At 41.4% G+C, this 12,182-nt stretch overlaps 2 protein-coding genes across 3 annotated transcripts; one reads left to right on the plus strand and one right to left on the minus strand.

Annotated features, from left to right (window-relative positions):
• Positions 1 to 1,622: 1,622 nt before the first annotated feature.
• tmem54a (transmembrane protein 54a) lies at positions 1,623 to 6,406 on the plus strand. The gene is made up of 6 exons (XM_086275465.1): positions 1,623 to 1,788; positions 2,895 to 3,091; positions 3,452 to 3,511; positions 4,617 to 4,811; positions 4,900 to 5,037; positions 6,114 to 6,406. The coding sequence occupies exons 1-6, from the start codon at positions 1,755 to 1,757 to the stop codon at positions 6,237 to 6,239; spliced, it is 750 nt and encodes a 249-aa protein (XP_086131591.1). The 5' UTR covers positions 1,623 to 1,754; the 3' UTR covers positions 6,240 to 6,406.
• A 51-nt stretch (positions 6,407 to 6,457) lies between these two features.
• Positions 6,458 to 11,478, minus strand: LOC147306642 (putative histone deacetylase 1-B). Of its 2 annotated transcripts, none has more exons than XM_086275462.1 (14): positions 11,324 to 11,478; positions 10,507 to 10,619; positions 10,315 to 10,432; positions 10,164 to 10,238; positions 9,902 to 10,040; positions 9,130 to 9,271; positions 8,961 to 9,053; positions 8,766 to 8,874; positions 8,529 to 8,669; positions 8,259 to 8,367; positions 7,755 to 7,885; positions 7,522 to 7,674; positions 7,335 to 7,386; positions 6,458 to 7,229 (listed from the first exon to the last, which is right to left on the minus strand). In XM_086275462.1, the coding sequence occupies exons 1-14, from the start codon at positions 11,373 to 11,375 to the stop codon at positions 7,202 to 7,204; spliced, it is 1,455 nt and encodes a 484-aa protein (XP_086131588.1). In that variant the 5' UTR covers positions 11,376 to 11,478; the 3' UTR covers positions 6,458 to 7,201. The 2 variants fall into 2 exon arrangements, with proteins under 2 accessions (XP_086131588.1, XP_086131587.1); XM_086275461.1 differs by having other exon boundaries at positions 7,504 to 7,674.
• Positions 11,479 to 12,182: the final 704 nt, after the last annotated feature.

Genomic DNA, 12,182 nt, shown 5'->3' on the forward strand with positions numbered 1-12,182 from the left:
CTTGAGCAGGCAAATGCAGTGCTGTGCAAAAGTCTTGAGCCTCCCTCATTTCTTTACATTTAGCTTCCAAACAGACATTTTTTTCCACTGGGTTTTCTGGAGGTCTTTCAAAGGTTTTCTTTGAACATTGGCCACATTTTCACTCATTTTAAGTCCCGTCCTTGTACCTGACAATTTTTGGAAGAGTGTTTGGTTGTTTTTGTTATGTTTTTTTACATTCGTTAAGACACTTAACACTGACATATGAGTCACTTAAGCATTAAAAAGGGATCTAACTCATAGGAACCAGTTTTTTGTCTACACATAATAGACACGTTAGAACAAAAAACAAATTTAAATTGTAACTTTTGGCTCTTTGTCTTAAAGAATTTTACAGATTGTTCCCATTTCTTTAGTAGAATCTTTGTCAGAGATAAAATATATTCACAGGCATGAAATATTACTTTTGCACAAAGGGATTCCCAGAAAGCTATCAGCTGAAACCTTGGCATATATCATGCAGTCCTTAAAAACTGAGGAAACTGGACAAGAGGAGGACGAAACAGTATCTGAAAGCTATCTGTAAAACACAGTGGAGGTGCTGTCATGTTTGGGGCTCCATTTCAAACATGGTGTGTTTCCCATTAATGGGATTATTAATGTAGAAAAGCTTTTTGATATCTGGAAAGCATCTGATTGGCCACAGCTTCATTTTTTTTAGCATGACAATGATCCCAAGCGCACTAACAATGCAGTATAGCATTATAGCATACCTGAATATAAAAACACACAAAGGAATACTCCCCGGCCCCTCAAGGCTTGTTAGACTTGTACAAACTCTGCTTGTGCCTTATCTGTTTCCATATAGTGTAGTCTACACGTTTTAAGAAGTAGCTGCACTAATTCCCAATTTCCTTGCAAAATATAAAGAAATGAGGGGTGATTCAAGACTTTTGGTCTTGTAAATAACAATTGGCCTATATTCTCATTCTGGGAGAATAGGAAGGTTAAATCCAGGTTTAGTTTTATACTTTTTGCAGAGAATATGTAAGCTACAGTCAACAGCATTCATAAGTATAAGAGTATTTCCCAGCAACAGACAAGGTTTGTCTGAGTCCACTTAAACCTGCCGTTGTGGTAAATAAATTACACAATCATGAAGCACGGTGACATGGGGATTAGCACTGTTGCCTCACAGCAAGAAGGTCCTGAATCCATCAGGGTGTTTCTGTGTGGAGTTCTCCCCGGGTACTCCGGCTCCCTCCCTCCAAAGACATGCAGTTAGTGGGGTTGGGTTAATTGGTAACTCTAAATTGCCCACAGGTGTGCGTGAAGGTCAGTGGAAATGGTTGTGTGTCTCTAGGTGTTAGCCCTGCGACACACTGGCGACCTGTCCAGAGTGTACCCTGCCTCTCCCCCTAAGACAGCCGGGATAGGCTCCAGTCCCCCTGCGACCCTGACAAGGAGGTTAATGGATGGGATCACGATCATGACACTTTTTTTAAAATCTAAAAACAATCTAATAAACTATAACAATAGCGTATGTGAATAAAGCTGTATTGTTTGTAAACATATGAATACTTGTTATTGTCTCCGACCGACACTGGAGTGTTTTTTTTGTTTTGTTTTGTTTTTTTAAGGTATCGTGGGCGGAGCTTCCGCTCAGGTAGAGCCCGTGTGTTCCCAGGTGTGCGGCGTTTAGAAGAAACCGACAACCCGCCGAAAAACGGTCGAGTCAGAAAGCTGTCGAGAATGAATTTACAAACGACAATAATATGAAAAACAAAGGAAACAGAAAGACGGGCACAGGTGAGTTAACCTTTCACGTAGTCTGGCAGGTACCGAGCAGGGGAATGTACGTGCTAAAGTTTCTAGGCGTGGTCTGTGCTTTTGAACATGGAGCTCAGTGAGGAAGAGACATAATCAAACCACAGTGTTATTGTTCTATTATAACTTAATATTTTAGTGTTTTTCTCGCCGTTTATACCAGTTAAGAATAATCCACCCATCGTATGGTTGGGTTTTACTATCAGTGATATTTCTTTAGACTTTCCTTGATATACAAGTGAATCTTTTAGATAGCTGTGAATTATTGGATGCTAACAGTTTGGATAGGATAGTACGGTATGGAGCCTGTACCCCTCTAAGCATCCTTTAAAAGTATGGAGCCAAACAAAGGTGAAAGGATTAGCTTATACTTTATCTATTCACACTGGGAATTCAGTACTGTTACTGCTACTTCACACTGTGGTGGGAAAATGTGTGGCAACAAAGGACAAACTGCCAATATTATGACTGAAAACAAGTATTTCAACAGCACCCACCTGTGCGTGAGAGCAGCGGACCATTGGGCCACCTCTGTGTGCTGATAAATGTTTGAACACCCCACCCTGAGCTTTGTCTTGTTTGGTTCAGGATTTTCTTACATGGTCTCTAAACATGTGTGCTTCACTCTTAAAACGAGGGACACAGAATAGTGCAGCGTGAGCCTGCTGAGACCTGCAGTCTTACCACAGCTGCAGTATTTTCTGCAAGCAGTGGAAGACATCTTCAGGCCTCTCTGCAGGGGGCTGGGGATAATTGTGGTTACTGCCTTGTTCTCATATTGTGCTAACCGCTGCCCCGCTTCCTTTTTATCTCTGCATAAGCCACGGTAAAGTCTGCACTAACTTCACACAAGGTCTCAGTGTTTCACATTGAGATCGTATTTCAGTTCAGTTCACATTTAATAAACTTGTATGCACACGCGTCAAGCTGATGTGCACACAGCTGTCAGAAAGTATGAACTGCTGCACACACAATGCAATGATGATGTAGCTGTTTATCCGTTTCCCCCCGGCAGAGATCATCATGTTCAAAGCTAAGTTAAGCTCATGATTTCAAAATAACATATTTTTGGTTTTGGCTTCCCTCAGGACTATGCTGTGCCAACCTCAAGGACAACAAAGTCTTGATGAAGATGGGGTTGGCGCTGGTGCTGGTGGGCCATGTAAACTTTATTCTTGGAGCACTGGTGCACAGCACTGTGCTCAGACACATCAGTCTGCAACGCCAGGTCAAGAATTTGGTGTACCCCATCGCCAATATCATCGCTATCGTGGCAGGTCTTTTGGTAAGGGCTAGGACTGACAGCTGCGTACTGTTACATACTGCATATTAAAAGGGAAAAAAAGAGACAAAATTACAGAACATATATTTAAGGGTCATTAATGGCTTTATCCTGACCACACCAAAGGGCCAATCCCTGGATTAAACAAACAAACAAACAAACCCATTGAAAAGCTGCAGGAGAAGCAGGTTTACAGAGACAAATTTACAATCAGAAACATGATCAAACCATCACAATGGCACATTCAGTATACAGCTGGAGTGTCCTCTCTGTCACTTGAATGTTAAACTGAATGTTTGAGTCATGTTGCGTCATCTGTCTGAGTAATCATCTTCTTTTGCTGAACTTCTGGTTTTTCTTTAGGGAGGGATCTGTGGAATAACAGCTATAGTCCTATCCAGAAACAAGAAAAACAGGATCCTGGTAAATATTCACTTTGCCAAACGGCTCTTGTTTCCTGGCTGCTGTTAGAACCTGCTTTTTGTTTGTGACTCAGTGCGTGTGTGTGTGTAGATAACGATTTAAATACGTAACATACTTGCATGCAAGCGTAAGCTCCAAACAGGTTTGAAACATTGGATGTGTTTTCACTGAACAATCTGTGCCATCAGCTACATGCTAAATGTCATCTTTTCTATCATGGAGAAATATTTCTATCACTTCCCAACATACACTACAGCTCAAAAGGCTTTAGCCAACTCACACTTCTTTATATTGTGCTACCAAGGAGTGCTCTTGAGCAATACTTCAAAAGTTGACTCTGATCATCTGGACGTAGCGTTTTCAGTCCAGATGAACAGAATCAACTTTTGGAGATTTACTTACCTGGATGATTGAGCATGCATCAAGACTCTTGAGCAATAGTTCTCCAGGCATTCTAAAGCTAGCGTCCAAAGTTGTTTTGTTTTTTTGCTTTGGTTTTTTTGTATCTGTATCTGAAAAATTTCAGATTGTTTTTGAGATTTTTTTTTTTTTTTTTTTTTTGTTAATCCACGTAACACTGACCTATATGAACACATTTCAAATTGCTTCTTTAGGAACTTTGTTACAAGTAGCCTGTCACAAAAATCACATAGTTTGTTCCAGTTTCTTCAACTGACTCTATGAAAAATGCTGCAGTTTAAAAATAACAGTTTGACAGGCATAAAATAGCAGTTTTACCCAGAGTGCTGTTGGCTGAAAATTTAGATCTTAGCATATCTTAGCCTGATGTGCAGTCACATCACACACTTTCCATCAGGAATGTGTCTAATTGGCCACAGCTTCATTTGATTTATTTATTTGTTAGCATGACAATAATCCCAGCGCTGTTTTGGCAGTGCAAAAAAGCATACTTGGATGGAAAAACACACAATGGGACATTTTGAGTCATGGCTTGGCCTCCCCACAGTCCCACAAAGCTTTGAATGTCGTTCAAGAAGCCTGGAGAACTTTTCCTGAATAGTACTTAAAGGTGGTCATTTCAAGTATTGACTTTCAAGATCATTCGAATTGTACCAACTCTGTTTTCGTCGTGTTGTTTTTGCAGATATGGGTCCTGCTGGTCTTCAGTTTCATAGCAGGTTTCCTGGCGTCTGCCTCCACCGTGGGCTTGTTAGCTTCTGTGATTACAGCTATTATGTCCAAAGGAAAGGCCCTGCTGTCACAATGCAACGCAGCCGTTCAGAATATTAGCTCTTTTAGCATCACAAACGAATGCCCCTTTGATCCCACCCGTATCTACGTAAGTTTAATATAAACATTCATCTAGTGACCGCACTTCTGATTTGAACTGTTGTGTGGTGATCAGTTTTGCACTTTGTTTCATCAAGGCGACCACCATCATTCTGTGGCTGCCGCTCATCTTTATGTCTGTTGTGGAAGCAGTGTTCTCCTTCCATTGCTTTGCTGCCTGCACTTCATTCCTCTACCTCTGTCCATGCAGGAAGAGGCCACGTGTGAAGAACAGGGTAAGCGACAGTCAGATCATTGTCAGCAGCGTTAGCGGTACATTACTTATTAGGGTCACATCATAGTAACAAATTTCAAGATTTTGTTTCTGTGAGGAAAATGATAACGATAATTTTCTACCTGACATTCTTACAATGATATCTCTCTGTAATAAATATATATTAAAAAGGCAGACATGTAAATGCTGAATAATCATCAGCCAGACGTCACATGTCTAGATTTGGTTGAAAAATACTTTGAAAAGAAAATTTGCAAAGATGTTGAAGATGTCATATCGCCATCTGTGGGACGTCCTTCTTGGTCTCTCTAGCAAGAGAAAGTTTGTGTACAAGAATAGTTTTATTTGATCATTTTAACGACCATGTTTCCTATTCTTATCACTTGTGCCTTCTGTTTGCAGTAGTGTGAATAATATCTCTTGCTTGTCTGACTGGATAACTATCGTTGGTGGAATTAGAGTATCCATCCAGCATACATGTACAGCTATCCTTCTCTGGTTCTGTTTTTACAGTCACTGATCACTTTTGAGTGGCAGCAGAGCAAAGAAGGGAAGCGATGATTAATTTTAGGAAAAAAATGGCATAATTTTAAGAAAACGTGAAGAAATTAAACACAGAGGTTGATGCAGAAATAGCAGCAGACTTTGAGTGTCTCTGTGCGCTAGAACAATATTAAAAACTGAACGTGTGCACTTTAAGCACTTTTATATAAGCACTTTTCCAGTGCTCATATTAATAAGGTCTCACCTATTTGAAGTAAGGAAAAAAGCCAGCTACGCAAGAAATGTATCGCTGTCATCGTAGCCCTGTAATTAATACCGAATCTGATGCATTAAAATTGTTCTTCCATTAAATTAATATTTGTGCGTAACACAGTTTTATTTATTTTTCAGCTGAAGCATCGGTGCAGCGTAATGATCTGTTTTGAACCAATTTCTGCATATATAGCTTTGCAGTAGCTCTAACCAAGAGATTAGAAGTTGACATCTTATTACCACCATGAAGTAAACCTGTGCTATTAATTCTATCCCATCCCCACTGTTGGAAAACATCATGTGAAATCATTCATATTTCAGATGCGGAGATCTGCTGAAACCACACCAGCACTGCAATACAGGGAGACGGACACTGAAGTGGGATCTACAGAGCAGGATGACCTGCTGGACAGCAACACTGCTGGGGTGCAGAGTGACTTACTCTGAAGCAGCTGAATCTAAGAGAATAGGTTACAAAGTGCTGAGCTGCACTGGCTAAAGCATGGATTGTTACACATTTAATGTATGAAGACAAGTTGACAATAGGGCTAGCCTTTTTATATCAAAATGCATTGTATTCTTGTGTTAAAGAATTAAAACTTTTCCAAACAAAACTGAAAACTACGGGACCTTTTGTTGCTCAATAACATCTGGAAGCTGTCGTCTTTTGTGTTGAACACTTTTACTGATGTTTTTCAGAATACAAATTTATATATACACACACAACAGATGATCTCTGACATGTCTTGCCTCTCAAGTTCCTGTGAGATCTAAGCCTTACAGTAAGTCTGATTCAATCTGACAAAACGTTATCAATATCACAACCCGGGAGCCCCAGAAATCAGACAGATGTCATCGTGGCTGTAAAGGACAGAAACTAGAACCTAAAATATAAAAATATGCTTACGATGTGCCACAAAAGCTAATTGTGAATGTTATGTTCAAGCGTCTCACTGACTTTGGCAGGCAAGACCAGTGACACAACATTACAGAAAAGGATCTAGGGTACCAGCATGCTGTTCAACTACATATTCAAAGGCACAGGACAAAAGTGGGACTGAAATACCTAAAATAAAGTAGCCAAAATATCATGATTTAAATAAATTAAATCCATCAGATATATAAAAGCAGACATTTGCGAAGCCATTTTTACAATGTTGGTCACAAGAGGGGGGGAAAGCAAGTATAAGAGCATAAAAAAACGAAACCGTATACAAAAACAACACTTCAGTCCATTAACAGCAAAGTTGAAAAGGTTTTCTAGAAAAACACAGAACCCGTCTCCATTCTCATGGAGAGAGGTCTCATTGTAAAGTCAAAGTCCTTTATTTGCTTCCACTGCAGCAGTCTTATCCAAACAAAATCTCCGTTCTGATCTGTTGTATTGGCGTCACTGGGTGCTGAGGACCTCAAGGTGTCTTGGATTCCTCTTTTGGCCTAAAGAACCCAGAGTAACAGCGAGTAAGGACATTATTAGCATTCCCACTTAACCACCTCCTGGACAGCAGGGTCAATGTGTGTGTGTGCGCACTGTTTTCTCACTTTGATGTGTCCATTTTCTCCTCCTCTGGCACCTTCTCCTCTTCTTTGACTTCTGTTAAAAACAAAAATAGCATCAGCCACCCCGAGAGCCATAAAAATCATATTTAAGTGCTCTTGATATTACAGAACTACATGAGATAGGTGAGATGAGAATGAAAAGCATAGATACCTTTTGTTTCTCCCTCACCTTTCTTCTCCTTTTCTTCTCCCTCTTTCTCTCCTTCGGATTTAGTTCGCTTGGCCTTCTTGAAGCTGGCAGCATTTCTGCGGCCTCCTTCACCTTCATCCTCCGAATCAGAGAACTCCTCCTCACAGGCTATCCTCTTGTCACGAGAACGAACTGAGGGGTTAAATTTGAACATGTTACACTCTCCCGTCTGGCAGTTTGAACTGAACTGGGGTCTGTGTGAAGGTTCTTACTGGATACGCGCTTGTTGGGATCCTCCTCCTCCTCATCCCCGCTGTCCTCCTGCACTGCATCTTCTGGAATGGCCTGCATCTGGACACCAGGGGCATGAGGGAGCATCCGCAAGTTCTCAAACAGGCGCTGCCTAGAGGGGAGAAAGAGGATTTTTCAGTCAAAACATTTTCCACAACCTATGTGAGCTGCTCTTTTCCAGCAAGGCTGCTATAAAAACTAAAGAGCTGTTGAGGAAGAGCTTTGTGTATGCCTTTCTTCAATTCTAGCCAGGATACCAGATTTGTGTTCATTTAACAGGCCCAGGTTTCACTCTGTGTGAAACCTGGGCCTGAGTGTAAGCAAACAGACCAAATTGCTGATTTAGGTTCTGTTTTAGGCTACAATGTGTCATTTTGGAACATGTTTTGCTGGCAGGGTGCCACGGGATATTTTTGTTCTATAAAATGTGTCGTGGCTCAAAAAAGGTTAAAAAATACTAATTTAATCTATTTTCATGAGCTTACTTGATCTTCTCCAGGTAGTCGTTGGTGTTCTGATTGGTCATGTTGGAGGGGCTGATGTGCAGCTTGAAGTCTGGCCCAAAGTACTCAAAGTAGTCGTTGTATGGAAGCTCTGTGAAGCAAGTTTTATTAAAAGTATGTTAATGCTTTAAGGAGGCTGCTGGCCTCCTTTAGTGCTATGAAACCAAAGTTTGCTGCTAGTTCGTGGGACCAGCACAGAAGAATGTTACCCAACGTCTGTGTCTTAATTACAGCAAAGACATTTAAACACACCATTTGGGATGGAGGTATCTAGGGCCACGGCAGTCTCATACGTCCAGCAGCGTGCCACATTACGGATAGTATAGCCTCCTCCACCCAGCATAAGCAGTGGCAGGTTGAAGCTCTTCATATACTCCACACACTTAGCATGACCTAAAGCAAACAACATGGAAACAATCATTAAGCCTTCTTTAGAGTCTCAGTCCAATTTAGATCAAGAGAAGAGGATTTTTGTTTTAGTTAGCCAACCTTTGATGGTGAGGTTAAAGCAACCAAGCCTGTCTCCAGACAGCGAATCGGCTCCACACTGGAGAACCACCGCGCTGGGTTGGTACATCTCCATCACTTTAGCCATGATCTACACAAACAACACAAACACTATCACGAATGTTTCGTTACAAAAATGTCAAAGTGCAAAAGTTAACAATAGTTTTTTTTACTCACAGGCTTAAATATGGCTTCATAGGACTCATCGTCAATCCCATCCCTCAGCGGGTAATTCACAGCGTAATATTTGCCCTTTCCAGCTCCGATGTCCTACAGATAACAAAGCAAATATCAACTGGCTGCATTACCACACTGACATTTTGAAATGTATTCATCAAAGACCTACCCTGAGGTCACCAGTGCCAGGGAAGTACTCTCCATACTTGTGGAAGGACACGGTCATGACACGGTCTGTGGTGTAGAAAGCCTCTTCCACACCATCTCCGTGATGGATGTCAATATCTATGTACAGAACTCTCTGGTGGTATCTGAAAATAAAAGGAAAAGTTCTTGGAATCCACATAATGTCAGAAATATCGTCATTTACTTTTGAGGCTATATCACTTGTGTGCTTTGGGTCAGTGGCTTCCTTCATCTTGCAACAACACAGTTTCTTCAAAGAACAGTTTGTTATCAGCTGTGAGGTACCAAAGAAACCACAAACCACGATGCTTCTTCCAGTATGTTTTACACCCGGAATGAGGTTTTGGTATGCAGTGTTGCCTTTTCTTTTTCTGCCCTCCCAAATGTGGTCTTTTGAATCGAATTTGGATTTTGGTGGGCCTTGACTTGACTTCTACAGTGTTTTTGTCATCATTCATGCCTTTATTTACACCTCCTGGTATGACTTTTGATGGATTTATACTGAGTATAGTGAGTCTGATTTTGCCTTTTCCAATTTGTGCATACTTATAATTCTTCATCTAAGGCTGTGTGAAAGTTGTTTGTATCGTGCTATAGTTCCTACCAACCCATCTGTCTTGCACTGATCACTGATAAGAGTGTGGGACCTCCTCAACTTTTGTTTTCAATCTACTCATCTAAAACTGTATCTTTTGGAGAAGTAATTTGCAGAGACTTTTACTTCCCTTTTCCCTGCTGTAGCATTTTTGACTTACTTCAGTAACTCCAGGATAGCCAACACGATGTCATTGACATAACAAAACCCAGAGGCCTCTGACTTCTTGGCGTGATGAAGGCCTCCAGCCCAGTTGATAGCAATGTCTGTCTGCTGTTTGTTCAACTTCACAGCACCGGCTGGAGGACCGCGAGGATGTGAGAATTGAGAATCAGATTAGGTTGAATTTAGCAGATTACTGACATTATTACTGAAAGATGCTGCATGCCTCTCTGATGAGAGTTCAAATAAAGAAAACTCACCAACGGAGCCCCCGCCTGACAGCTGGCAGAACTCAAATAATCCATCAAACACTGGACAGTCCTCCCCCACATTAACTGTAAAGAAAAGCACAAAATTAGTCAACGTACACAATCAGTTTAATTGACTTTAGCTAAACAGCAAGTCTCTTACATCTCTGCATTTGTTTGCTGTATTCTGACATGTTATCGGGCCGGATTGAACGCAGGAACTTGATGTAATCGTCACTGTGATACTTGGTCATCTCCTCTCCACTCGCTTTGTGTGGACGCTGCAACAAAAAGGGCAAATTATTTACAGCTACTAAAACCAAACTTACACATCCAGACTGTAACTTTCACATACATATATTTCCATCTTTCTGTAGAGGCCATAGTTCAGTAACAGGTTGTGTGTCATGCGGATTCGGTGGGGCTTCATGGGATGCCCCTGTCCATAATAATAGTTTCCAACATCACCTGAAATGAGAACAAATAAAAACACACTGGATTACTATTTTACTCTACAGGCACGACCTCAGTTAGGAGAAGCAGAGCTGAAGTACAGAGGTTTGCACGTATGAAACATCCATGCAGCGGAAAAGGTTGTGAAGGTATCCAGCTGTAACTTCACGCAGGTCTGTTAAGGACCTCAAGCCAAGACACGCAGATCAAAGAGTCTCTGTTAAAGTCCAAAGTCGTGGCGTACACGGAGGATTTAGTGCACTGTGGGTCAATATCGATGAAAAGCGTTTTTTTTTAACCAGAACCACCGACATCTGAAGGAAGTAAGACGACCTAACCAAGTGTTAGCCTACTATTAACCAACTGTATTAACAATGAAGTACCCATTGTTAGCCTGCTAGCTAGTAACATTAACTAGTCCAGTTAAAGTAACAAGGTCCGGAAGAAAACGCTTTTAAGCAACATCTGAAAAGAAACCCTAGTATTTAGACAGTCTGAGCAAATATTATTGGAACATTAAGGCTCTGCTCGGACACAGCGGGACTGTGAGCGGCTCAGATGCTGCAAAGCCGCCTGCGACTCGAGCTAGCTACGTTAGCAACAGTGCCAGGTTAGCAGGAGGTTAAAAAAAAAGAAACGGTAACCTTTGTTAGTGCAGAGAGGCGGGTTTGATTCATCAACACGCCAGCGGTTTAGAGTGCAGCCACCCCAGTACTCACCATCATAGTAGTAGCAAACTTTTTTCTTTGTTCCTTGAGAAGTAAGCGCCATTTTTAGTCCGTTTTTAGCTGAATTTCACCGCCGCCGCACACACACCGCAGGAGACAACGGCGACAAGAGGCGGAGAGTTTGTGCCACGGCCAATCAATGGAGTGTGATGCTACAGTCTCGCCACAGGGGGCGACAGAGGGAGAGGCTGACAGAATCCACAACATGAACATGAACTACAGCGCGGATGAAATTATTTCTGTAGTTTACCTCATTAAAGACAGCAATATCATAATTGTTTTTAGTTAGAAGAGATTTTGCTTCATCCAAATCTCAACATTAACATAGAAGCAGAAGTATAATAAAGATAAAGATCCCTTTAGGGGTCGCCAAAGTGGATCATCTGCCTCCATCTCAGCCGATCTGTCAGCATCCTGTCAGCCTCACCTCTCCAACTTTGTCTCTATTTATCTCTGTCCTTCTGATGTAGGCATTCCTTATCTTTTCTATCAATGAAAATCTTCAGCTTGACCACCTGACTTTTTTGTTACTATCATTATCTCCATTTTCCATCTTTTTCTATCATAGAAAAAGATGGACTATGGACTATGATTCATAGCCCTCAGAGCCTGCTGTCTGATCGTGTGGGTCAACTGTTCCATCACCATTGCTTCTCTCCATCATACCAGCAGCTCTCCTCCATTACCTGTCAGTCTTTAAATTTAACGTACATACTCTCACCTCTGCCCTGCCTTTCATTCTCTCTCTGCTGCCTAACACACCTTCTCTTTTCTTTTTCATTTGTCTTCAGCCGACCTTTGCACAGTTTCCACCTTCACCCTGTTGCCCAACAGCACCAAAGGACGTCAT

This window comes from Aulonocara sp. 'chitande type north' Nkhata Bay, linkage group LG19 (assembly GCF_057382095.1).
Source record: "Aulonocara sp. 'chitande type north' Nkhata Bay isolate Kocher_YH1m ecotype deep benthic linkage group LG19, A_spYH_male_GT1.1, whole genome shotgun sequence".
Lineage (NCBI taxonomy): Eukaryota > Metazoa > Chordata > Actinopteri > Cichliformes > Cichlidae > Aulonocara > Aulonocara sp. 'chitande type north' Nkhata Bay.